The sequence below is a fragment of the Scomber japonicus genome, chromosome 15, assembly GCF_027409825.1.
Source record: "Scomber japonicus isolate fScoJap1 chromosome 15, fScoJap1.pri, whole genome shotgun sequence".
Lineage (NCBI taxonomy): Eukaryota > Metazoa > Chordata > Actinopteri > Scombriformes > Scombridae > Scomber > Scomber japonicus.
In genome coordinates, this window is record NC_070592.1 from 19,757,460 (window position 1) to 19,784,750 (window position 27,291).

General features: G+C 39.8%; 2 protein-coding genes across 7 annotated transcripts in view; one reads left to right on the top strand and one right to left on the bottom strand.

The window, feature by feature from the left end:
• The first annotated feature begins 2,823 nt into the window (after positions 1 to 2,823).
• On the top strand, positions 2,824 to 23,646 carry tbc1d5 (TBC1 domain family, member 5). 6 transcript variants are annotated; one of them, XM_053334921.1, is made up of 23 exons: positions 2,824 to 2,898; positions 8,363 to 8,414; positions 8,768 to 8,886; positions 9,716 to 9,773; positions 9,964 to 10,072; positions 10,323 to 10,412; positions 10,773 to 10,847; positions 11,691 to 11,758; positions 11,882 to 11,984; positions 12,369 to 12,457; positions 12,584 to 12,634; positions 12,773 to 12,842; positions 13,070 to 13,242; positions 13,342 to 13,484; positions 14,213 to 14,319; positions 16,610 to 16,695; positions 17,528 to 17,841; positions 18,089 to 18,151; positions 20,368 to 20,576; positions 20,809 to 20,911; positions 21,326 to 21,405; positions 21,528 to 21,782; positions 22,219 to 23,646. In XM_053334921.1, the coding sequence occupies exons 3-23, from the start codon at positions 8,787 to 8,789 to the stop codon at positions 22,513 to 22,515; spliced, it is 2,643 nt and encodes an 880-aa protein (XP_053190896.1). In that variant the 5' UTR covers positions 2,824 to 2,898; positions 8,363 to 8,414; positions 8,768 to 8,786; the 3' UTR covers positions 22,516 to 23,646. The 6 variants fall into 6 exon arrangements, with proteins under 6 accessions (XP_053190896.1, XP_053190895.1, XP_053190897.1 ...); XM_053334920.1 differs by having other exon boundaries at positions 2,829 to 2,958; XM_053334922.1 differs by having other exon boundaries at positions 2,829 to 2,958; positions 20,812 to 20,911.
• An 863-nt stretch (positions 23,647 to 24,509) lies between these two features.
• The window catches only part of LOC128374672 (inactive phospholipase C-like protein 2), a 23,698-nt gene continuing 20,916 nt past the window's right edge, over positions 24,510 to 27,291 (bottom strand). Inside the window, exons 11-12 of the mRNA XM_053334919.1 lie at positions 25,929 to 26,038; positions 24,510 to 25,742 (exon numbers count right to left, since the gene is read on the bottom strand). Coding sequence (XP_053190894.1) covers positions 25,560 to 25,742; positions 25,929 to 26,038 — 293 coding nt within the window. The 3' untranslated portion in view covers positions 24,510 to 25,559. The remainder of the gene's footprint in view (positions 25,743 to 25,928; positions 26,039 to 27,291) is intronic.

The window sequence follows — 27,291 nt, forward strand, 5'->3', positions numbered from 1 at the left end:
GTAGCATAACAGAAGCAGATGATGTTTGCACCTTTAAAATACTCAGTTCGGATGTGTGAGACACATAAAGAATTGGATTGATTCTCACTGAAACAAATGGAGAAGTGAAAAAAGAGATGAGGTTCATTTATCAACCTACTATTTTAAGGCCTGCTAAAGATCTAAATCGGTGGTTTCGATGTACACTGTCTGTGTTGGCGCTATACTGTTATGGTTTCCTCTAATGTGACTTGTGAATTGGTGTCATTGTTTCTATCCATCAGACAATATTCTTCTGTGCTGGTCACCAGAGCTCTCTGTACCAGTGGATCTGTGTCTCTCTCCAATCACATGCCCGTCAGCGCTGCCACTGTGTTCTATCTTCTGTCTCTTTTCTTTTCTATCTTTTCTTTTTTGTTCTTGAACTGATATTTCTGTCTGTGTTTGTGCCCCCCCCACCTTTCCGTTTGCCCCTAACTCTCATCTGTGTCTCCTCAGGACTTTTCACATTGCTGCTCACATACTATACTCAGACAGTGCAACATTCAAGCCCCATTTGGTCAGAATAGCTTCATAGAGTAATTCAATAAAGCAGTGCTCTTTTCTGTCATCTGTTTCCATGACAATACCTTAGTCAGGGCCAACGAGAGGCCATGAAAGCCTCATCATCAGTAATATTAGCTATAATAATGATGATAATGGCGCTCTTGAAATGCCATGCCTGTGATGATGATGATGGTAATGGTGATGATGATCATTACGACTGCTTTGTGTTAACCCCCACTACTGCAGAAATACACACACGCACACACACACACTGCCAGTGCACACATTTGACTCATTAATGCTATTTAAAGTCACCACGGACTCTTGCTTTTCCCCATCATGACCGTCATGCTGCTTTGGTTTAGTTTGTTTTTGTGTTGTTGGTTTGAAGCACTTTGTGATGAAGGTGTTAATTAAAAGCACTCTACAGATAAACCTGACTTGTCTGACCTCAAAAATTGCTGTAATTAAGTCTCCATAAAACTATCCTAATTAACCCTCATGTTGTAGAGGCCCTTCTGTATTCTTGTTTATTCGTGATGTGTTTTATTTCTCCATGGTGGTATGGTGTCCAGCACAACCTAAGCTTAATGCAGTAAAATTAGCATCACTATTCCATCTTTCTGACCATCAATATTGTTTATATTCGTCTTTTAAATCTGTTATTGCTTTTTTAGATGCACATGAGAGGGACAGCAAAAAAAAGATAAGCACAGGGCTATACTGTACAGTAGACTGCAGGGGAAATACATCATGCTCGCAATAAAGCCCAAATAGGACAATTTTGGCAAAGATCATAGTCTAGTTTGTGGTATGTGAGTCTGTGGATATTTTCTGTGTGCCAAGTAGGTAGCTATAATGATCAATTATTGGAAATATCACCAACTCCCTAGACCGCTGTATATTTCTGTAGCAAATTAGCTGCTATAAACATACATCCGAGAGTTTAAATTTGACAAGAAAGTGCAATTTCATTATGGCCTACACAAGAAAAGTTACACATTTTTTCAGAGACACAGATAGGCCCATGTGATCATTTCCAGAAAGCTTGGTGGAAAAACTGGACGAAGTACCAGATTCTTTACTTACGTAAAAGTAAAAAAGTGTATAACAGAAAAATATTAATAACCAAATTTAGGGAAAAAGGCACTTAAGCAATTTAGTATTACACTTCCATAAAGTTGGAGGCACTTAAAAGACACAGATAAAAAGAAATTAAAAAATTATTCCAGCAGAGGCGACGATATCCTGAAATCACCAGAAAATTAGAAAAGTTGAAATATCACAAACAAAACATTAAACCGCTTGGCTGAGATGGGAACATTGGTGCAGTAATAAAAATGAAATGCCTCAAACACTTAATGAATAAATTATGACATGTACATGAAGCATGTAACTTAAATATCACTGAAAAAGCATTTGGTTGGTGCTCTTTTAATTACATCACCTACTGTAGTAGCACCCTCTTCTTCTGCAATGGTTTAATGGCACCTGACAGGATAATTAGCACCACCGACTCATAATCTCTTTGCAGCCAACTCATAATATTTGCATAATAGCAGTGAAAAGAAATAATTAATTTGCATTTTCTTTAGCAGATTTTCTGGAAATTCAGTTAAAATTTGAAGTACATTTGGATGGAAACTTGACTCCTGTCTTTCAAACCCGATGTCCCCATTTTGCAGGGCTTAAACATAAACTATACAAAAGTTGTGTAAAAGGGGAGAGGAAGTTAATATGATGTGAGAGGAATTCACATGCTCAAAAAATAATTAATAAGGACCGAAAATAATCAAAATAAAGTTTAAAAATGTTTTAAAAGAACTTACTTATAACAAATATAAATTGGATGATCAGAAACAAACCATTGGCATATGCAAACAGAGTTCATAATTTGTTTTTTTGTTGTAGTTGTTATTTGGTGTTATCTTTTGAGGTCGAATATGATGTGTTGTTAAAGAGTAGCCATTATATAAGCTGTAGCTTCAGCTTACAGACATATTTTTAAATTGTGTCATTGTGTTGCTGGTCAACTTTAGCATTAGAGTATGCCTCCTTTTTATTTCTTAGGTATGCATGTGTGTAAGTATGTGACCAAATTACTCCTGTTATTGATTGCAGACAGAAATAATATTTAAATGTCAAATAACAGTAGCCTAAATCCTCATAAAACACAAAAATAAGCTGTACAAACATAGAACCCAAAGCCATTGGAAGCACTTCATACCTACCTGCAGGCTGCTGCATCGTCAGCCTCTCCGGTCACGTGACGAGTCAGCTGGTCTTCAGCACATCCGCCTGACCCGCTACTGTTTACAAACCAACAACATTTCCGAAACAGCATAATGAGGAGTCGTACATGACCGGGGACAGGTATCTGAATCACACTTTATGGATTATCATGTGCCACTGCGGACACTTATATTAACCTGTGTGAGTATTTGTGTGTGAGAGTGTGTGTCTGCAGGAGCTGCGCGTGTCGGAAGTCGGGACAGGCCCGTGCGTCGGCTCGGTTACAACTTGCTAACTAACAACCAGGCTACCGTCACATTAGCTATCATGTCCATCTCCGGTCACTTTCGGGCAGCTGTCACACCTCCAGCTTGTCGTTGTTAAGCTTATCTGAGCGAGTTTAGACCTCTGTTAGCGTCGCTTAGCCGACTCTCGGTAAAAGCTAGTTGTAGTTTGGCGTCTTGCCCTGCCTGCGCAATAATAATCCCAGCTGCTCTCATCCGTGGTGCATCATAGACAATCACAGCGTTTCATGTCAAATTATACATGCATTTCTTTGTTTTGGGTATGAATTGCAATATAAAAGGTGTGGGTTGTGTTGTCTTTATAGCATGTTTGCTAGGGTGGTGGGCTTTAAGCCTATCATTTCCTCGGGCTGGGCCAGCCTGCCTGACAGATTTAGTGATGGGTACAGGGCAGTGCAGCTCTCACTGCCTGCCTTGTACACTTTTAATGCGGTTTCACACTCATCTCCACACGGTCAAGAACCATTTCAGTGTGAAAATATGGGTACAAGTACAAGTGTGAAGGGGTAGCTTGGACTAGAAACTGTGAGATTAGAAAAGAAGACCAAAGGCTGTGTTGTTGGCCCTTATTAACTAAAAGCTAACTAAATCCTAACCTTTAGCCTTAATTTCACACTGTAATGACTGGAAAGTTAGGGAAAATGGGTTGTCATTTTTTTTCTACTTGCTGAACATGCTGTTCTCATAAACCACTGAGTTTTCCTGAATGTTTATAAAAAAGTTTCTTCTTCCTTGTTCTTCTTCTCTTTCTCTAGTGCAGTTTTCTCAACTTTCTAGGTTCCACCTTGGGCTGGGCAATGTGGACAAAATCAAATGTTATGAAATGTTTGACCAAATACCTTTTATTGATACTGCAACAATATTGTAGGGTTGACTATTTGTGCTTTCACAAAATGTTTACACAGTGAGATTTTTGATAATCATCAGTAATGTGGACATAATGACTAACTTGGAAAAGACAAACAATAGAACAATTAGAACAGTCTGGTGAGTTCAGAAAATCAGATCACTTTACTGTAATACAGCCTTTAAAGCCTGGAGAAGACAACACTTATGACATATCACAATATTACACTATCTAAAATCTAAGACAATATCTAGTCTTATATCACCATATCAATATAATATCAACATGTAATCCCAGCCAATCAGCACTAATTGAATATGTCTGAGAAGATATGCCAGGACTGGTTTTAAGAAGCTAGTCTTCCTTTATTGCCACAATAATGGAAGCTTTATTGTGGTAATGACAATAAAGCTTCCTTGAATCCTTGAATTCTTAAATGAAGAGGTTAAATTGTCCTCGAAGTCAGACATACAGAGAGATATCTGTCATGTTTCATCTCTAGTCGTGTATTTGTTGATTAAATCAGTCAGGACCCAGCAAATTCATGGTATTTGCCAAGGTTAAGGTCCTAAGCATGTTCCCAGCCTCTTTTGGAGCATGTGACTGTAAAGGCCCCTGGGCTCTCGCTGTGTGCTGAAGTAGAGGCATGTGAGTTTGTTTAGCTGGCTGTTTCACTTTGACTAAACTTCAGACTGTGGCTGCCACTGACAGCTCCTCTTATCGTTCTTTACTGGGCCCTTTGTGAATATTCATCCTCTGAAGAGTCAGTGTACTGTTTCTTTTTCTGAATTTATTTGACATCAGATGACTCTATAGCCATTGTAGAGCTGGAATGAAGCCTTAAAAAAAAAAACGTGTCTAGACTTATGTTATAAAGGATGGAAATGAGGCTGCACCCTGTTCATTTGAGAGGAACTGCTGTTGTGATTCAGTCAGATGTCTCTAACTAGAAATTCTGCAAGCACAGGCAGCAAAATGTTTAATACAATTGACTAATCTGGGTTTAGTTTCAGAATAGTTTAGCCTTTATGCCTTTTAGGCCCATAAGCTCGTAGCAGGAAGAAGGTTGTCTTTGTGTTTTCATGTCACATCAAAATGAACATGGGATCTTTAGCATGTGGTCATCCAACCAATATACTGCCACATTGTGCCCTTTGACATAGAGCTGAAATGAATTTTAATTTTGGCTAAGGAATGTGATGCTGCAGCTTTAATCCAGTGGAAAAACAAAGAAGTAGAGGAAAGTTTCAGGCTCCATTCCAGTGATATTTATGGGCCCTTTCAGGTTGAGTTTAAAGGGGAAGTGTTGTGCAGTACACGTTCATCAGGATTTTTGAAGGAACAGGTTCAGAGCCCGACTGTTTGACTTGAATTGTGTGCTTCACACTGCAAAATTATCGGCAGTGCTCGAGGCGATCCCTTTGAACTGAAAAAGAAAGAGGTCAAGAAGTCTTAATGTAACAAGATACATGTAGTGACTGCGGTTTGATTTTTACTTCATGGCTGCTGCTGTTGTAAATCCCAGGAACAGATCCTCTACCTCAGAACAGATGGACCACAGCCTTATTTATCTGTTGTTTTATTTATACATTTCATTATGTATTGATTTGATTATTTCATGAAAGATCCGTGTTTTGAATTATTGAGGCGTCTCCAGGTGCAGCAGGTTGAATTATGCAGGAGCTAATTTGCGTTGATTATTATGTAGTAAAGTTGGGGAATGTCATTTCACGTTCTAGTCCGGGGGGCGGGGGGGTGGGGGGGTGGCTTCAGGCAAGACTGAGCTAACACAGCGAGGCCTTGAGTCTTCCGCTGGCCGCATCATCTTTCACTCACACACAAAGAGCCTGTGAGGGAAAAGTGTGCCTCAAAATATCTTCTGACACTGACAGTTTTCAGTCTAATAGTGATACTATGAATTAATATTCAATTCCTTATTATTTTTATAATCACCCAGGAGAGTTTTATACATTGTTCATACCAACTTTTAAAAGAAAAACTAATAAAACACCAAATAATTGTCTTACCTATTCACTACATTCCTCTGTCTTTCCCCATAGTTGTGGATTAGTTATTTAATGGGATAATGTCCTTTTTATGAGAGAGGGGAGAAAAAGCCCATAGACTTAAGGAGAGCATTAGTCTTGGAGGAGAACAGATGTTTCCTAAGAAAACAGGCACATACATTATGCATATAAAATTATTTCTATTTTGATGGCGTGTTGCTGATTTATTGAGCGGTGTTCCATTCACATGGTTAATAGGTTTAAGAGATGCCTTTGTTGTGTTATTTCCACAATTAATAAAGCGAAAGAAAACATAATGCTCTGTGGAAGCACGCTATTCTGTAGGCCTGTGTATTAGGCTAACCATATTCATAAACGTGGAATAATCCCAAGCCGGATAAAGAATGGAGGCAGAATTGGTTAACCTAGATTGCAGCATCTCACAGAGAAAGTGAAACTTTTCTCAGAGCTGTGATGGCCTGGCAGAGAGGAGAGGAGCTGGCTCAGGGTTTACCTGGAGAGGATGTTCATCATATTGTAATTTTTCTAGTGTTTTGTTGTGTTTATTTTTAACGTTTTTACATTTTTGGTATGTAAGCAAATCATTTTCACTCACAATGGACATGTTTAGACTATCACAATATAGATTTATTTTAATGAAACTTGTTTTGTCTGCAGCTTAACTGGACAATTTGTTGACAATAATTGTAAATGATCATATTTACCTCTAACAATCTACTGTATGTATGGCTGATCTAATTAGGGATACAATCATGTGCATGATCTATCTGATATTTTTAAAAGTAATTTATGAATGGTTTAGTCTAGAGCTACAATGACTAGGCAATTACAAAACTATTTGGCTCAATTCATTGTTTTTAGTCATTTGTTTAAGAAGAAATTCTCTGGTTCCAGTTTCTGAATCTTTCTAAATGTGAATATTTTCTGGGCCCTTCAGTCATGATAATAAACTGTATATCTTTGGGTTGTGGACTGTTGATGAGGACAAAACAAGACGGTTTAGCTTGCATCTTGGGTTTTGGGAAACAGTGATTCAAATTCTTCACCATTTCCTGACTTTTTATAGACCAGACAATTTATCAATTAATTGAAAAAATAATCGGCACATTAATCAATAATGAGGAAAATAATCATTGGGAGGGGAGCACATTGCAATTTCTCACAGACTCAAGGCTAGAAATCAGATAAAAGCATTAAAGGCCTATGTTGATTAATAAACAACTTAAACAATTAACCAATTATCAATTGTTGCAGACAAATGTTTTAGTCTCCTCTCTGCCGTTGGCTAACTTAAATGAAATTTGTCCTGATTAATTATGATGTAATCTGGCCTTCTGGCCTGTACTGTAAGCTCTTTGATTGGTTGAATGTTTTCTGTGATGTCATTGGTTTCTCTAGCCATTATCCATGCCATTGTAATTGATTCAGACTACGTATTGAAAGCAAAAGTACATTAAGATGTACGAAAGTTTCATAATGATGTTAGTTGGATAATTCAGTTGATCTTCTGCATTGCACCCTAAATTAACTGATATTATATCAGTAATAGTACTAATATTAGTAAAGCCTAAATTAAGAATTATGTCAATTTTTAAGATACATGCGACTTTACTTTGTCTTAATTGTAGATTTGTCTGATTATGTCATTTTTATACGTTTTTCCAATTGTGAACATGCAACCTTATCTGTGTGTAAACATAATTTAGCTAATACACAACACATATGTATATCTGTATATATGTATATGTATATGTATATGTATATGTATGTGTATATATATATATATATATATATATATATATATATATATATATATATATATATATAAAAACACTGTATGAGGTACAACACATTACATATATTACTTTTTTTACTGTAGTAATCCCTGAATAATTTCAGACACACAGTTCATACTGTCTTATGTGTCATGTGAGGACCAGATTGTTGACATTAAAATATATAATGAATGCATTAATTTGCCTACTTAATGACCTAATTAGCATTACTGCTTATGTTTAATATATCACAGAGAGCATGGCGGGACATCAGGCAGCTCAAGTGCTTCTTGTTAATTTAAGCCATTCTTCACTGACTTTAATCAGTGTCAATGTTTTTATTTTGTGCAGCAAAGTTGTGTTAAATGCAAAAGGTGAATAAACTGTGGCTGTGATCATCATAATGCACAGAGCTGCAACCAAAGCTGACAGTTATGTCTTCTGAAGTTATATTTTGTCATGATGTTGTACAGTGTATTTGATGCATTTTAAAAGTTTATCTTTCACTTCCTTCTTGGTGCATTTTCAGTGACGATTAACATGCCTTTACTAACACCACATCATTTTTTTGGCCTTCTAATAGCAGTTTTATTTATTTCTCCTCACGCTGAGGGTGTTAAGTTTCATTACTAGCTCTTCTTCCTCTTGCAGAAACATCCTCTTCTTCTGAGTCTTGGCTGAGGAGAATTACAAGGCTGTGACAGTAAGTAGAGAGAGAAAACTTTTCAAGAGTATTTATCATTAGTTAGGTAGATAGTATTGCTCACACCGCCCTCAATGGAGAGGTCAGAGGTTGCGGTCAGCTAGAGAACAACTCAGCAGGGTAGATACATGTCAGCACAGTCTATGATCAAAGGTCAGTGTCCCTATCCTGTTTATATGCAACTCTTTGTGCTTTATCACTGGAACTTATGGAGTTCAAAAGTCATATCAATAACATGATATGAGATACCCAAAGTTTGACTTATAGTTGAGGTAGTCTGTAGCTGCTCTGCTCTGCTAACCTGTGATGGTGATGGTGATTATATTTGTTTGTTATTGCTTCACTCTCTTCAGGTCCGGCTGGGTCGCCGTCATGCAGCACCCCAACTTCGAGACCCGCCACCCGCTCCAGACGGACGAGCAGCAGGAGACGGGCTTCGACCCGCTCCACAATTTCAACAAGAACCACAGCAGTACGTCAACTCTCGGTGCTGGCTGTCACACACTAGATCAAACACCACACTACTTTACCTACATATCAGTGCTTCTCTCATATTAGGACTGCTCTTTTATTTACATTTTAAAGAACCATGCTGTAGATATTGTAGATATTGATTCTGTAAGTCACTTCATAACCTCCTAATCCCCTTCAAGAGATAATGGAGGCCTGAAGAGAGACTCTTACCTGTAGTGGGGGCGTAGAGCAGAAGAGACAGTCACATTAAGTACAGATGAAGAGAGATAATAAAAAGGAAATTTGGAGCTGACTGTGAAGTGTGAGTCACAGACGTGGCTGGCGACGCCCCCGGGCCGAGGGTGTATTTATGTTTATGACTGCGTATGTGAAAGAGGGAGAAAATGTTGGGGGCTGGCATGTTGTGGAACTGATGAATATTCATAATGAGTGTCCCTGTGGAATGATCTACTCCTGTAATTAATGTTGATAGACAGCTCTCCGACTTGAATGCGTGTTTACCTGCAGGACAGATTAGACTTATTACTGGCAATAAAGAGGAAGAGTATAGTGCTTTACTGTGTGTCGGCACTTTGCCTGCTTCTGGCCCTTTGTTTTTATGCTCTCCTACATGGTTAGAAAAAGAGCCCAAAGACATTTGAGGAGTCATTTGGAAACAATAAAAAGGCCAGTTCCTTATTACGGTAGTTGTCAAAGGTTATGTTTTTGTGTATGGCCCCACACATTTATAAGCTTTAAAATTATTGATCCCTAGCGTTACACCCTAGCTCTTGTTGTTCACGTCTCCCCCTTGTGGTTGTGCTTGTGCTTGTGTTTGTTTCTAACAGGAGGATCTCTTGACAGCAGCGGTTACTCACAGTCTCAGTCAACCTTCCTCTCATATAGGTGAGTGTTTGCAGTATTTTCTTGTGTCGGCATACCATAAACTCTTGGCCTGACTCACCACTCCAACCTCTCAGTTTACTGCCGGATGACACATTAGATGGAACACTGTGCCCAATTTGGGGTGAGAAGCTCATAAATCTCCTTGTCCTCTGCCCCCCACCCCCCACCCCCCCTCCTCACCCTTGTGCAGGAAAGAATGGGACGACTTGTTCCTCAACAGTAATTACCTGGCCAGGATCCGGCAGGCAGGCATCAACGGTCGACTGAGGAGCAGCCGCTTTCGGAGCGTATGCTGGAAGGTAACTGCCAAACGGATCAAACAGTCCTATCGAGTTTTATTAGAGTGGCTTTGGCAATTTCCCTGCTTCAGAAAACACTGCAGTTTCTGGCAGCTTGCAGACCTTGTTGTTGTGGTGGTGGTGAATCTGTGTGCAGTTTGGAAACAACGAGTAGAGTTTAGTTTAGAGAGTTTTCTGCATATTCATGAGTTGTGAGAGGAGAGCTCTTCTTAAGATAGCACATACTAACCTGTGTACTGGGTGTCTGCAGTTGTATTTGGAGGCTCTTCCAGAAGACAAGAGTCAGTGGATCAACAAGACCAAGGAGCTCCGAGCCCAGTATGAGAAGATTAAAGAGACGGTGAGAGGGCCTCTCTGTGGCCATTTTCCTCACAGTGATGACAAACAGTCAGACATACAAATTGCAGAGGTTTCTTTTCTTTTCGCTGACTTAAATAATCTCCTCAGTTGTTTTTCCAGATACGTCAGAATATTATTTATATTTTAGTTTTCCACAACCACAGACATTTTATAGATTTTAGATCTTATGACTGCCTATTTTTTGATATCTGAAGTCACAATGTGATCATGCATTTTTAGCGGTGCAGCCCTTGAGGAATGAACTGAGATCACTGATCTGTGGACAACCAGAATTTACAGCTGTGCGTTTTTTTATGTTTTGTTTTGTTTGTTTGTTTTTTTTATTTTTTTATTGTCACAGCACATCACGAACCCTCGCAAGGCTGCAGGCCAGCAGGACCTGGTGGTCAACAACCCGCTGTCACAGGATGAGGGGGTGAGTGTGTGCATGAGTGTGTGAGTGTGTGGGTGGGTGGGGGGGTGGGGGTGTGTGTGTGTGTGTGTGGGGGGGGGGGGGGGGTGGGGGTGGGGGGGTTATTCTCAGTCTGTCTTTCAGTCAGCTTCAGTTCATATTTGCATGTAGAATATGACTCTAACACATTCGCTCCAGACTGTGTCATTGCAATAATTATAGACTGTTTCACTGATTCATTATTGATTCATTAACAGATTGAATTATAAAGCCATTGAATTAATGTTGAATTAGGCAATTGATCAAATATTTAAAATATCTAGAAACTATTCTTGTTTTTGTTTTTTCTATTAATTTATTTTACATCTCATAGCTTATTTTTGTACTACTTTAGCACTTCTAATCTCTGATTGGGTGATGGCACATACTCAGAAAGCCACACTAATGACAACACAAAAGCAAACTGGAGCTCTTATTGGCCAGGTGAAGAAATTGGTAACTTTATTTTATGAATCTATGCTTTCCTAATAATTTCCTATGAAAGGAAAATAGATCAATAGTACATTTCCAATTTACTGCAAATGTAACTTAGAATGTCTTTTAGTCATTGCACGGCAGATCAGCTGCAAAACAAGATGCTAAAACTGCTTAGAAATAAACTCACAACATACAAATACATACACAAAATGCTGCTGAATTACACCAAAATGTCTAGGATAGGTATTGTTAAAAAACATTTTGATCCATCTATCTGTTGTTGATGGATTGATTAATGTACCACCGCCCTTCTGCCAACCAAATTCCCTGGTTTCCTGACTCCGACTCATATTCTTATGGATGTGTTGTAATGTTTCCTCTCCTGTCCAGAGCCTGTGGAACAAGTTCTTCCAGGATAAAGAGCTGAAGGGGATGATCAAACAAGATGTGTTGAGAACGTTAGTATCTCTATCTGACTTTTTGTTTATTTGCTTTATTTTATTGTCTATAGTAAACACCCTAAAGTCTTCTGCTGTCGACGTAAAGTGAACTCCTCCTCTCATTGTTTCTATTTCCTTAAGGTTCCCTGAGATTCGTTACTTCCAAGACGAGGACGTGAGGACCAAGCTGACGGACATCCTCTTCTGTTATGCCCGAGAAAATGAACAATTACTTTATAAACAGGTACAGGCTTTCTTGCAGAGCAATAATAATAGTCTAGTAGTCTGTGTGTGTGCTTGTGTGTGTGCTTGTGTGTGTGCGTGTGCAGGCTTTTCAGTGGCCAGTCAGCTCGGACTCAAGAACAAAATGCCTTTTTAACCTAATCATTATCAGTGTCTGTAACAGGTGCCAGCAAGTGAATAGGCGGCTAGTACAGCTTTTTTGCAAACTCAAAGTGACACATGGCTGGGCAGTGGCTAACAATATCTAAATTAAATCTGTCATCTCATATTAGAAACCTCGTGCATCACTATTAAAGAAAGACTGACCACAAATGAACCATATTTTCTCTCCTCCCTCTGCCCTCTTACACCCCCTCTACCTCTGTCTCAACCCCTCTGTCTGTAGGGTATGCACGAGTTACTGGCTCCCATAGTGTTTGTGCTGCACTGTGACCATCAAGCCTTCCAGCATGCCAGCGAGACGGCCAGCCCCAGGTCAGTTCTTACAGTACTCCCCGTGAAACTGTATCTGTCACCTTTTACATATGTCTCTGCTTCTCTAGCTAAAATATTTCTGCATCTATTACGGATACAGACTAAGGGATCTCTCTTTTTCCATAGTGAGGAGATGAAGTGTCTGTTGGACCCACTGTTCCTTGAACATGATGCCTAGTGAGTACGCACATTATTGTACATTACTTTTCACATATTGTGAATTGTCTATTTCTATCTCTGTGTATCCCTTCTATGCTTTCTCATTCTTTTTCTTTCTTTCTCCACTCTTGTACAAACACACCTCTCTGTCTATAGTGCATTGTTCTCCCAGCTGATGGACACAGCAGAACCGTGGTTCTCCAGCTTTGAGAGGGAAGTGAGGAGGGTGAGTTTGATCGGTTTGTGCTGACATGAAGAAGACTGAACTATAGAATATATTTGGTATGCTGATGTAAGGCTATTGATGTTAGATCTAAGCTGGAATAAAGAAAAAAGAAAGAAAGTAATTCAGACACTTGAAAAACTTCAACAAATGTGCTAAATGTGTATCATACAGCACAAATTGGTGTTTATATAATAATATGTTGATTACATAATGATCTCCTACTCCAGGGAAAAGAAGAGATGCTGACCAGCATCCCGTTTGCTCGGCCCCAAGACGCAGGACCATCTGTTGCCATAGTGACCAAAGTCAACCGCATCCAGGACCAGCTAGTGAAGAAGCATGACGTGGAGCTGCATATGCACGTCAACCGGCTGGAGATCGCCCCACAAATCTATGGCATGTCAGTACATACAGCTTCAGTTCAGCACGACCGCACCTGTTCTTGACCCTCACAGTTACCTTGTTTTTTGATTGTGTCTTTGTGATTGTGCCCCCTCAGCCGGTGGGTACGTCTGCTGTTTGGCCGCGAGTTTCCACTTCAGGACTTACTGGTGGTATGGGACGCACTGTTTGCTGACAGCATCACTCTGGACCTGGTGGACTACATCTTTGTGGCCATGCTGCTCTATATCCGAGATGCCCGTACGCTCCATTTATTACTGAAATAATCCAATAAAGCCATGTGTTTTCTTTGCAGCATGTGATTTCATGAGGCACACTTAACTGGAAGAATGTGATTTACTTCACCTCATTTAATCAGATGGAGTCATATTGCTTTAAATAGAATATAGTAGATCACACACACAAGCAAGATGGGGGTTTAAGCTCTAATGTTGGCGAGCATTGTCACTGCTCGAGTGTCTTTTTAGTAAGACACTGAATCCCTGCTGTTGTACAGCAGATGCTATGGAGCCAAATGTAAGAGCCAAATCTTTTCTACCAGTCTGCATGTTCAGCCGCATTACTTTTAAAAGAAGACTTGAATACAAACACTCAAAGAAAGTCATTTTGATGCACAGCTGTTGTTGGTCTGTTGTCGCCTGGGATATTTCCTAGCAGGCGGTGTTGTTCTAATGTTGTTGTTTTATTTTTTTACTTTTTACTTTATTTTTGTCCAAGCTCATTCAATCATGTTTAAAATGGCTATAGTGCACTCTCCAGATTTATTTACTAGGGAGCATTCAGTAGTAATTGTGGACTGTCCCATACTATAGAGATCCCAGGTTTGATCCTAACACTAGGTCAGATCTAAGTTTTATAACTAATCAATAGATTAGATTGTTTTTTTCAGAATTGTGTTATATTTGAATGGATTCTGACATTATTTTGAAGCATCACCAATACTGCATTTGTTCATCTATCTGTTTCAGTCATTGCAAGTAACTTCCAGACCTGCTTGGGCCTGTTAATGCACTACCCTCCAATAGGAGACATCAACGCTCTGCTGCAGAAGGCTCTGTTCCTCCGAGATCCCAAAGTAAGGAAACAAACACACTAGCATAGTTATCAGAAATTGATTCTGCAGTTCATGGTGAGTTTCTTAGTCAGTCATGCAGTTTATTGACATTGGTCGTGGGAGTTATATATATTTTTTTCACACTATTTGCCAGAAGGTCTCAATGTGGTTTAAGTACTTTCATTATGTCAAACTGGTCACGAGTTAAAATGGAGAAGAGAAAGGGAGAAATGTTGAAACAAACAGGTGAATCTTCCTGGAGTCTAAATTTGAGATGAAAGTGTCTGTTCCTCCTTCTTTTATTCAGTACTCAAAGCAAAGGAGCTACCATGCTAACAATGTTTTTAATGGTCTTTGCAGAGGAAGGAAAAGATTTGCAGAAGTGAAACACACACACACACACACACACACACACACACACACACACACACACACACACACACACACACACACAGAGCAGTGGGCTGAAATCCTTCAACAACCGTCATGTAGAATAGACCAAAACCCTCTGCAACTTTATTGCTATGTGAAAAAAGTATTTAGGTGTTAAAAGTGAAATTAAAATTAGAGGCAAACGTTTCAGTTCCTCAGACTTCTGTGGTTCCAGTCATTGTTTATGAGGGTGTTTACTGTAAATATACAAGGCCCAGGTGCAATAGATGAACCAGTCAGTTCTGTCAGAAAGAATGAGGAAGTTGTGTACATGAGTCATATAGTATACACATGCTTGACATTTACATGTAATGAAATGTAGATTACAGATGATAACAGAGGACCCTGTGACATGGAAATAGTACTAGAGTAAGTTTGGGACAGTCGCAGATCACTAATAATCTTACACATAATGCCTAAAGTAGAAAAGAAAATTACTGATTTTTGCAAGATAAAAAAAATCACATTACAGCTTCCTATAAAAATATTCTTACAAGAATGAAGAAAATATGGGAAAAGCGGGAAATCCTCTGCTTGGGTATACTTAGAGGTAACAAGGTAAGTTAAGATGTTTAGTGAGATGAAGTCACAAAAATATATCCATTTACTCCCCTGTTTTATGGTGTGTCTCTTAGGAGACTGGACCCTATCTTATTAATTATCAGTTAAGCTTCATTTGAAGTTTTGGAAGTGAGATGATTTCAGGTCCCTGCAGGTGATTACACTCCATGCTCAGTGATGTGGCCTTCGAGTTGGTGACAAGTATGAAGTGCTTATTAGTTTAATGTTGATTGTAAAGGGATAAAAATTAGTCTTGAAATCGTTCACAAGTAAGTAAAACCTTCAGGTGTCTTAAATTTGAACACCGCTGTTGCATAACTATACATTTAGAATAATATTTCCTATTGGATTTTCAATGGACTTCAGCTTTGCACACTATACTTCTTGCTAATCTAATATACATTTTTTTTTTTTTTTTTTTTTTTTTTTTTTTTTTAAATCTCATGACCATTTTTTAAGGCTTTGAGACCTCTGTTTTGTGTGTAAGTAGACTTTTAGTAGACAACAACCCTAGCCCATAATCGTGAACATTAAGACATTGTAAATGAGTATAACTGTCCAGTGTAATAAAGGAAAATCCCTGTTCTAGGTCTGAATGTGAAAACACTTAAGTTCCTGAAAATGTTACTGCCAAATTGTAGTGCTTGCTTCCTATTGCAGTAATCATCATTTGTAATCTTTGACGATTTGAACACCAACTGTAAAACGGTGAGAGTGAAAACAGGATGAAGTTTTGACACCTTTATAACTTCACATGCAATTCTGTCTGACACACACTCACTCATTTGGAGGCTCTGTCACTTTATTTTACGTGTGTGTGGGTGGGTGTGGGTGGGTGTGGGTGTGGGTGTGTGTGTGTGTGTGTGTGTGTGTGTGTTTAATCTAAAAGTAGCCACTCTTTGACTTGAGTTAACACCTAAGTGTTCACTTACAAATAATTCAAACTCACTGACCCACACACCCAACCTCTCCACACTCCTGTCCACTTCTCTCCTGGGATAAAAATCCTGGAAGGTGCTGATCCAAAGTGACAGCGTTGGCCCCAGGTGTACGACCATGTCACCCCATGTCCACATCACGGTTACACCTGGGGGGGAAGGGGGCCGTCATCCATAATAACAGAGGGGTGAAGGGGCAGAAAACAGGCTTGTTGCTGAATCAGAAACGTCAAGGCACACGTTTTTGCTTGGTTACGTAGTCATGCATGCACACAGATACAAAATGCACTGGTTGATGTGTTCGCTCACACTGCTGTGACTTTTTTTCGGACTGATTTTGCTAATATAAAAACTGTTTAATCTGTTCCCTTTTCTTGTAGAACAATCCACGTCCTGTAAACTACCAGTTTCAGCAGAACCTGGATTACTACAAAACAAGGGGAGCTGATCTGATGAACAAAACACGGTAAAAGACACACACACACACACACACGCACACACAGAGCTATTCTTCCTTTTAATACTCACACACCCTCTGCAGACTTATAACATGGCTGTGAAAAGTTATAGTTGCATTCTTCACAGATAGATCATGATAAGCTTGGCTTCAGTTTTCATGTTGTGAGGGGTTGGGAGGGTCCAGTATTCATTCATATGTTCCAACCACACAGACAAACAGACAAAATATGCGAAATGCACTGCTTACATTGCTTTCAGAGACTTTTATTGAGATGTGCAAGGCACCACAGTGAAATGAATGGCTTTTATTCTTTTCATTTCAAAGTGATGTAACAATACTGAAGTAGTTCAGATTTCATTTGTTCTTGTTAGCACATTCAAGAACAGAACACTGACATTCAGGACATGACAACAAAACAACACATTTTTTCCTACATGAGGCAATGAATTTCACAGCTTTTATTTTTCATAGTGTTCCATATTTGCTTGTCATTTGTTCTCTGGGATCAGTTTTCTGACTGGAGAGCAGCTCAGCGGTCTTACTCTCAAATCTCAGCTGTCTGAGAGTCCTTTAATGCATAGATTAAAGTCCCTGCTTATAATATTGTTAAGATGCCACACATATAAATGTGCTGAATTCTTTACTGTGATGGATTATCTGTCTCAAGTAAGTTTCTATGCTCTGTGGGGAAAATAATAGATAAACCAATGGCTGCCTAGAAATTAGTCTCAACACTTCAAGGACAGCAGTGACAAAGTATCAACGATTTTTATTAAGAGCATGTTTTTTCTTTCAGTGTCATTTTAAGCCCATCATTATGTCTTTCCTGTCATTGCAGCTCGGGCTCCAGTGTAAAAACGGCTCCCCTCAACATCAACAAAGTCTCCAGCAGCCTGCTGAGCTTTGGCAGGAAGCTCATTGCTCCGGCCATTTCGGGTGGTTCCAGCGGCATCTCACCAATCAACAGTGAGGTACACTCCTCCTCCTCCTCCTCGTCTTCCACCTCTCCTGCCTCAGCCCCTGCGCCTATCCTGAGTCACCCACTTGCTGAGCCTCCATCAGGCCAGGCGCCACTGCAGAGCCAGAGCCAGAGCCAGAGCCAGCACTACCGCCTGCTCAAGTCTGAGAGCATGCCTGTTCATCTCAGCAAAGGTGAGTGCCAGGACACACACACACACACACACACACACACACACACACACACACACACACACACAAAAGAAAGAAAAAAGCTCCAGAATTGTTTCAGGACAGCTTCTTATTTAGCGACTATTATTTTGTGCATTTTTGTTGGCAGTTATGTAACTGGTGAATTAGCTGCATGTAGGTGATGTGAATGTCTGCATCCGCTGTATGGTATGGGTGTGGCAGCATCAGCTTTGACTCTCCTGTCTGTTAGATGTAGTTTCAGGTGGAGTGTCTCAGGTCTCTCTCCCAGCCCAGACTCACACTGACACAGAAGGTAACTGCTACCATGGCAACTGCTTGTGTGACGCCCCCTCGTCCCTCTGCGCTTCTGTCGCTGTCCGTGCATGTCTAAGTACCAAGTGTGACAATTACCGGTTGACGATCTGTTTCTAGAGTATTACAGTAAACAATTGTCCTCTGCTTGTAATAGTGAATACTGACCAGCAGAGGGAGCTCACAGCCAGCCACATGAGTAGCACAAATGTCAAGGATGTGTTGTGACATCTGTTGTCAGTATTGCTTTGAACATGTACCTAAGAGTAAGCTCTCCTGTGTTTGTGCTTTTCTTGTATCTCTGTGGCCGCAGAGTTTGTTTATTGTGTGTCATGTTTTTCTGTATTGTTTGTCTGTATTCTCTGCACTGACAAAGAAAAATGCAAAGAAAATGGATTTCATGCCTGTCTTCTATGGAGCCTGGAATAATTAAAAACTCAGATTTTTTTAAAATTATAATCAGTTGATAAATAAATAGATACAAATGAAAGGCTATTGGAATTAGATTGATTGAATTTGCATTTAAATGATGGATTAATGAACATCAGTCACAGAGCAGTAGCAGCAGCTCTGATTGGTCTGAATCTGCAGATAACTACCTCCAACTCATAACAGGTGGCCAGTCAGAGCTCCCACTGTTGTGGGTTGGACGTTCATATTAATTATCAGCAGACACATACGCTTATCCGTCTTTAAATTTAGGAAAGCAAAATTTAAATTAAAGCAATCTAAATGGAAATTGTTGAAACTGAAAATTAAAAGCAGGAGCTAAAATACAATTTAGGAAATGGAATAACAAATACTAAAAGTCAGAATTTTTTTTAATTCAAATATTAATTCATAATTTAAAAAGAATAGGTAAATATAATTATTGTTGGAAAATATAATTAACTTTTTTAAAATTAATCATTTAAATGCATATGCAATTAATCAATCAGTAAAATCTTTTTATAGTATTTTATGCCAGTCTTTGTGTAAATTAAGTATTCCAGTGCAGGCTTCATATTCTTGTTATTTTTGCTCTTAATATAGATTGTAGATATTTGAAAGAAAAAAGAAAAAAAACTTTAAAGATCCCCTCCACACTGATTAAGTGTGAGTGATTTTTCCACAAAAAGTTTTTCATCTACTCTTTCCTCCTTCTTGAAAAATACAGAAGATGTCAATATGCAGTATTTCATTCTAAAAGTGTAACTGGGTTGCTTACTGATCTACTACTGGCTCACAAATCATGCTAATTCATACATGTCAGATTTTAGATGAACTCAGATTTAAGGAGAACACAGAAAAATGTTCCCCTACAGCAGAGGACAGGATTCACCTGTAATGTTTTTTTACTTGCCCAATTCAAATTGTTTTATATATTAGTGATTGCAAAGACTAAAGTAAATTGTCACGTTTAATCTTTATTTAAGTAAATGAAACAGAACAAGGACACAGTGTCATAGATGTGAAGCAACAAACATTCTTGCATATTAAGAATGGTACGACCCATCACCTGTCACTGAGCAGAACGCTTGATTCTTTGTGATTAGCCATCTTTCTTTCAAATGATGGAGTCCTGATGGTAAATACATTTTGTAGACTAATTTCTTCCACTCCAAGCTTCCTGATTTCCCTCATTAAATGTTTCTCCTTCTCAAGAGTATTTATAACAGTGAAAAATCACCTGCTCCACTGATTTTTCTATATGACAGAGTTCACATAATCTTGAGTGATGCTTGTTTCATGCATACCATTACTGGTCTACTCAAGTTTTCATTGGCCAACACCACATGCCAATATTCTCCAGTGTGTGCAAGGGGAGGGGGCTATGCTGTATGTCATTATTTATGATACAATGATTAACAAAAAAAATGATGCACATACATCTTTCTGCACAGTGAAGCTGGAACTTCCAAGTGAAACACATATTCAGTTTTAAAGGATATATTGTACTTATTTATATGAGTGTGCCTTTTTTCTTAAGCCTTCTAAAAAAATAAAAACAATATTGAGCTTGAAGGGTAATTTGTCAAACTTGGAAAAAAAAACATTTCTCCATAAACAGCCAGTAATTAGTATTTTGTGTTGAGAATTATTTTTGCCAACAGCAGCATTGTTGTTAAAAACACATAAAGGGCCAAGGTCATAGATTTATGGCCAATTATGGTTCACCTTCTTTAACATTTTGCCTTCCCTCTGGCACCTCTCTATCTCTCTCTCTACCTTTTGCAGGCCAAAGCTCCAGGACAGTAAGTTCCTCCCCCAGCATAGAAAGCTTTTCTGGTGGGCGTGGTCAGGCCACTGCCTCGCCACCCCTCCCCCCATCCAGAGGGAGTGATGTCAGCACTTCATCACCGCCCCTTTCCGCCACCAAGAAGGAGTCCTTCTTCAACATCACTCGCTCACGTTCCCACAGCAAGACCATGGGCAAGAAAGAGGCGGTGAGCTCTTCAATTGCTGTCTGTTTCCAATAGTTTTCATTTCTTATGCTCGGTCTCTCATTGTCTATATGTCTTTGTCCTTTTCTTACTCTCTCTACATGTTGCTGTCTCCAGTTTCATCAACCCGAAACCCTCTTCTATTTGTTCCTTTAGTGCTTTTATTTTTTAACTCTGACATATTTCTCTCTGTGTGTGTGTGTGTGTGTGTGTGTGTGCGTTGGTGTGCTATCAGCAGGAGGAGGACCTGGAAGCCCAGGTATCTTTCCTGCAGGGTCAGATCAACGACCTGGAGGCTATGAGCAAATACTGTGCCAAGATGATGAACAACCACATCTGTGAGTTCATTTGCTAATAGTGCACACCAGCACTTGATCGTTTTCAGCCTCTGAAGCAGTAACCAGTTCAAATGCTACAAACCCAGGACATGTTCCTTATTTTTAAAATGCACTCAGTAGTATGATTCCCACTGTGTTGTTGAGCATAGACATATTTGACAATGTATTCACTTTATTTCATTGACTGTTTCATTTCAGGTTTGTCAATGCTTTTAAAGTGAAAAAATGCGCACTTACTTTTTATGTAAAAAAAAAAAAAGTCTCTATTTGGGACAGTTTTATGGCAAGTAGGAAATGACTTTGGACACATTGTCACAAGTTCTTTCACTTATTTGTTCAATTTTTCAGATTTAGATTCAGATCTTTTTTTTTTAGAAGACTGGATCATTGACCGACTAGTTATTCTGTCTCTAGGTAAAATCCAGGAAGTGATTCTCCAGGAACATTTGAAGAAAGAAGATGAGGTCCTGGTTTCACTGGCAGGACTCAAACAGGTGAGTGTGTGAACATGGAAGTGAGCGGACATAAATGTGTGTGATACTCTCACTCTTTGCATGGGTCTTGTATTTTGTGCGTTTCTGTAATGTCCCTCTGTGGCCCACTTTGATCCTGTCAGATTAAAGACATCCTGAAGGGGGCACTGCGCTTCAACCAAAGCCTGCTGGAGGCTGAAGAGAATGAGGAGATCTCCATCGCTGACGATCACTACACCTTGACAGCGGCTGCGGAAAATGCTCTGAGTTCCAACAGTCACCACAGTGACCATCAGCAGGAAGACAACAGCAGGCCAAGTCGAGACTCTGACCTCGACGGGAGCGTGAGCACGGATGAGAAAGAAGAGGAGGAGCAGGCGACCCCACCTGAGCAACAGGCTAGTAGTCGATGAATTTTACACTCAGTCAGCAGCTATGTTGGTATTAACCACAGTTTAATACTCCGTTCAGGCAGGATTAATTTTCAGTTGTTTTGTTTGATTGTTTGACCTTGTTCATCTAGTATTCAATGTCTTTAATCCCATCATTTTCATCCCAACAAAATGTAACCGGTGTCAAAAACTGATCCGATGTTTATAGCAGAATTGTGTTCTTCGCAGGATTAGACCATGTGACACTAAAGCTGTCCCACTAGAAATGAATCAATCCCATGATGATGCTGCATAATGCTGCTCCTGCAGGTTCATAATGCTTAATGACGTGTTTCCTGGAGTCCGAGTTCTGTTGCATTTCAACGTATTGAGAATCTTCAACAAAAAGGACAACAATCATGCTCAAGCCTTTCATTCAGCTAAAACAATATCTTGTGCACAGGTGGCATCTTCTCTCGGCTCCGAGGGTAAGAACTGGGACGACTACATCCTTGTATCCCAGGACGAAGACCTGCAGGCTGCCGAGGGAGCAGGAGGAGGAGTAGGAAGGGCTGCAGCCGAGCACACCCCTCCGATCAGGCGAGGCCGCGGCATGGTGCGCATGGAGCCTGAGGGTGCGGCAGGGACCTTCCACGACCCCCTGATGGCCGGCACCACCTCCGGCTCCTCCAGCCCAGATGAGGGCTCCACCCACAGCAAGGACTCTGACTTCACCATCGTCAATCCAAATGACCTGTGAACCACCCCCTCTTTGTTCCCCTCCTCTTCTTATACCTGTATAGTATCACATTCAGAGGGTGTGATAAAAGAAAACTGACTCGGGATCAGATGATGTGGGGGCGGGGGGGGGGGTTTGCAGTTTTTGGTGAAGCTGCTATCGGCTAAAAAATTGCACATGTGGACTGTGACACTTTGGCTCATCAAAGAGAGCCGCAAGTCACCGAAACCTTGTACTCTGTCTCTTTAACTGTCATCTGTGCCACTTCAGTCCTGTCTGAACTGATGCTGTATACTATCTCATCTACCTAATGCCTGTCTCCCTATTAGGTTTGGGCCTACCTCAGGCACCAACCTCCTCACCTGTCACTCATGATGTTTCATTGTAGCGCCCTGCTCCACAGAGAGAGGGCGCTATCGAACTGCTTACCCTGTCACTACAAGATTACTCTGAAGAGTTGGACCTCAAACTGCAATTCAATTTATGGAGGGGGGGCCGGGGGCTCTCTCCTCTTGAGCTTACTGTGCTGATTTGGGAATGTGATGCTCTGCTTCTTCTGAATGTGGAGATTTGGCCATACCTCTCTACCTGTGTCATGTCTGTCTCTGTTTGTCCTTTACAGGGGAAGCTGTCTTCTATGATACTCAAAGGAAAGAAGGATGATTGTCCCTCTGTCAGTTGTCAAGGGCAGCTTTCTCCTCTCCCCATCCTAAACCAGTGCCTCTGACCATTACTCTTAACTCAACCAAACAAAACCTGAATCTGTGATCTTATTCCTTCTTTTTTGTTAGCTTTTTTTTTTTTAAGAAAATATTTTAACCCTTTCCTGGATAAAAATGATTAAATTATGGAGTAAGTCTTTCTTTTTTTCGTTTTTAAAATTCCAATGTGGACATTTTTAAAGTGGTAATTGACAGTTTTCATTTCTCACATCAGAACTGAGTTGCTCTCGTGTCCTGTGGAGACCATGTAAAGCAGTGCGCACAAAGAATGTCCCTCTAGCTGCCCATTCAGCATAATTAACTCTAGACCAATAAAACGACATCGCTCTTGCTACGCAGTGAAGTCATTGTGTTTGTTTGGGAAATGCTGTGTGGACCTTTTTATACAACGATGTATAGTTTGGCTTGCTTTGCAGAATCTGGGCTGCACTGCTGATCTACATTCATATAGTCAATTTACAATATTACAGGTAGTGCCACTGATAAGAAAATGTTGAAGATATTGAGGTTAAAAGTTCATTCTCGACCTTGGAGGAAGTTATGAAAACATTATCACTAGAGCTGTTCTGGAGCTTTCTGTCATATCATGGTCATTTTCCAGCAGATGGAAGTTTGCCCAGGTGTAATGAAGCTGTAGACTTTAATATTTCAAGCCAACATGGATGAGAAGTTCTTAAAATGCTCAGGAAAAGCGGAAAATCTACAGCTGACAACTTAGCAAATTCCAGTCCTTTGTGAAAGCCCCACAACAGATGCTTTATTGACTTTGTGGTGAGATTGAAGCCATTGACTATAAGCTAAGAAGTGCAGCAATTTTCAATCAAATAATTATCTATCCTGCTACATCCCTGTGAGAATTGCAGCCATACAGTCAGGGCTTCAGAATTTATGATTACTCTTCAGATTATTTTAATGATAAATATATTTAATAAAAGAATCTAGGAAAATACTCTTTCATTATATAAGACAAAAAAACACACAATTGAGAGGTATAAACCAAAGTAACCAAATATTTCTATTTTTGCCACAAAAAAAAAAAAGATAATAAAAAAAGTTGTTTTTCTGTCAACTAATTAAAACAATTACTGTCAATACGTTTTGACTACTACTATAAATGGAAGTTAATTAGTGGCTTTCATCTGTTGCACTTAACTGCCCCATAGCTTTGTTTTGCCCCAGCTGGCATCTCTGCAGTGTAATGAACTTGTGTCACATGTCAGTCTGAATGAATGCACATCAAAGTAAAAGCAACAAAGTTAAAGCACGCACACATAAACGTCACTCATTTAAAAATTAGTTTATTTCCATCGTGATTTATTAGGAAGGTGATCATGAACTCTTTTTACAGAGCTGAACGGGTTGAACCTCATCTACTGCACCGATACGTGTGACTGGAATGTTTTCACTCAAGATAAATAACTTATGTAAAATATTCTTTAACAGCAAAAGGATAGAATTACATAATAAAATACTGTACAGTGTTTTGCACACAAAGTAAGCACTGTCAACATAACAGCATTTTGTTCTCTAGAGGCAGACATTTAAAGTTCTGGAGTCGAACGTTACAGCGGGTAACAGTGCACAAGGGCTTCAAGAAGATACAAAAATATATAATACTGTACGTGAGACAACAGTAGTGAGAGATGTGGCATGACGAAGGACCTCAAGGTGACTTGATCAAGAGGAGAAAACCAGGACACAAATAATTCATAGAAAGAAGCTGGAGACAGACATACAGTAAGGGAGCTGCACTGGGTCATAAAAAAACATCTAAAACATCCACAAACGTTAGCTTTTCCAATGGAAGTGATCAAAAAAGTCTTTTTTAATGCGCAGGCACCGCAACCTGATTTTAAATTGAATCTTTCCTTGATATTGCTTGATCATAGCTTTAAGCAACACAAGCTGCTATCATGTGGACGTGGCAGTTTTTCAAGGAAATTTGAAGCTTTTAGAATATCTTTTGGTTAAGGTTCGAATCATCCTAGAAAGTGCTCGAAAGATGACAAGATTCACTTCCAACCTCAAAAGCATTGCACATACTGTAAGAAGAGGTTAGTAGACATTTGGTGTATTTACAGTTTAATACAGTACGAACAAACTGCACCTTTGTTTCACATCTCACTACATTCATCTTCCCAGAATCTTTTAACTTCTGCTTCCTCTCAGCAGCGACTTTTGCATTTGGCTGCATTTTGAAGACTTTTACATTCATCAGCTCTTCTGTACTCCTTAAAGAACACCTTACTTGCTATACCATGTTGGAAAAAGTTTGATAACATCGGGAGAGTTTGTCACAGCAGCTACGATGGTAATTTGGTCACGTCCTCTTTCGTTCACTTGCTATACCGTGGTTCCTCTAACACTTGGTGCGGGTTTGTCGTCCTGGCCTCGTCGTGTCTGGGAGCGTACTCTTCTCACTCCTACACCTTCTTTGCTGAGGTTTCCAGTCAGAGCGGCATCATGGACCTGCTTCATGTTCTCCTGGACTTCAGCCTTGGCACGTTTCAGCAGGTCAGCCTGGCCCTGGATGTGGGGAAAGTGAAGAGGAAGGGGAAATCAGGAGAGAATTAAAGAGTAACAGAGGGAGGGCGGGAGATTGGAAACAGAGCAAAAGAATGAGCAACCAGCTGGAGGCCAAAACATAGTCTAATGGTCCGCCCCAGAGGCTGTTTGGGTTTTTGAGAGCATATGAGTGTGTGTGTCACTGACCTTAAGGATGGTGATGTTCCAGCTGAAACTCTCCAGCGCTCGGGTGACCTTGCGACCTTTCAGCCCCTCCTTTGCCGCCAGGCTCTGCAGCTTCTCATGAAACTCCATGGCTAGAGCCGAAAACACAGCCACAGCGAGTTTAGAGGACAGTTCTTTGTACTTCATGAAAAATAATTCAAAGATCAAAGCTGTGAAGGAATACGTTGCATTTAGAGTAGGACTTGATGAGTTTGTAGTGATAAAAAGTAAATATCGATATCGCAACAGATAGCATGGAATTCAATAATGTCCGTGGATCTTTCTGCCCAAAGTCGTTGACCCAATCAGTCCTAGGATGTTGCTCTTTTAATATCACTGCAGTTAGTAATTCTTTCTTTCATATCTGCTTTTGTAGCTACGAGCCATGAACTGCCCATCACACCAGTTACAGGAGATTCAGCAAGTTTCCATTATCCACCTGCTGGCTTTAATCTATCACCACCAGAATCTGCAGACAACAGGCGATCCTGTACTATCTCCTGTCTTCATACAGGTCTAACCAGTGGTGGAAAGTACAGTTTCTCAAGTGCTTTACTTAAGTGCAATTTTGAGGTACTTATCGTGAGCATTTCCATTTTCTGTTACTTTACACTTCCACTCAACAATATTTTAGAGGTAAATGCTGTTCTTTTGACACCATTACATCTTAAGATTTTATAAGCTTATGAAATACAGATGAAACAAATGATATCCAACCTTTTTGTGTTGTGATCCTTGATCTACTTCACCCTTGTTACATTTCAGATGTTTATGAGTTGTAAGCACTTCAAGAAGAGAGTGATTTTCCCTCAAAAGCTTTGGTTTTATTTAAATAACTGTGTGAAGCCATAAGATGTAAAACTGTCTAATATTTTACAGCAAAGCTCTGAAAATCCAAACGGTGAATGCAATTTTGTGTAGGAGGACTTTGTTTTCCCTCTTTGCCTGCCTCGTCAATCATCTTACTAAATCAGTACCAATAAATGGTCAGTTTTTGGCCAGTCCCCCAAAATCTGTGTGATCTTAGCTGTACTGTAAGCAACAGATTTCACAGAGACAAAGAGAGAGTGAGGGAAACAAAGTATGAGCAATGAAAAATGCAAAGGAATGATGCAAAGTGGATGGAAAATCTGACAGATGAAAAAAGATACAGATAGAGAAAGAAAGACGGCATCATAGAAGTCAGGCCCCTGGCTAGTTAGAGTGTGTGCAATGAGTTGTGTGGCATGTCTAGCTTCCTCTGGCCGTCCCGGGCCACTGTCCCACTGTTGCCATGGAAACGTGGAAGTGGGTTAACATGGGGCACAAATCACTGTGAGCCATCAACGAGAGCCCAGACATTAAA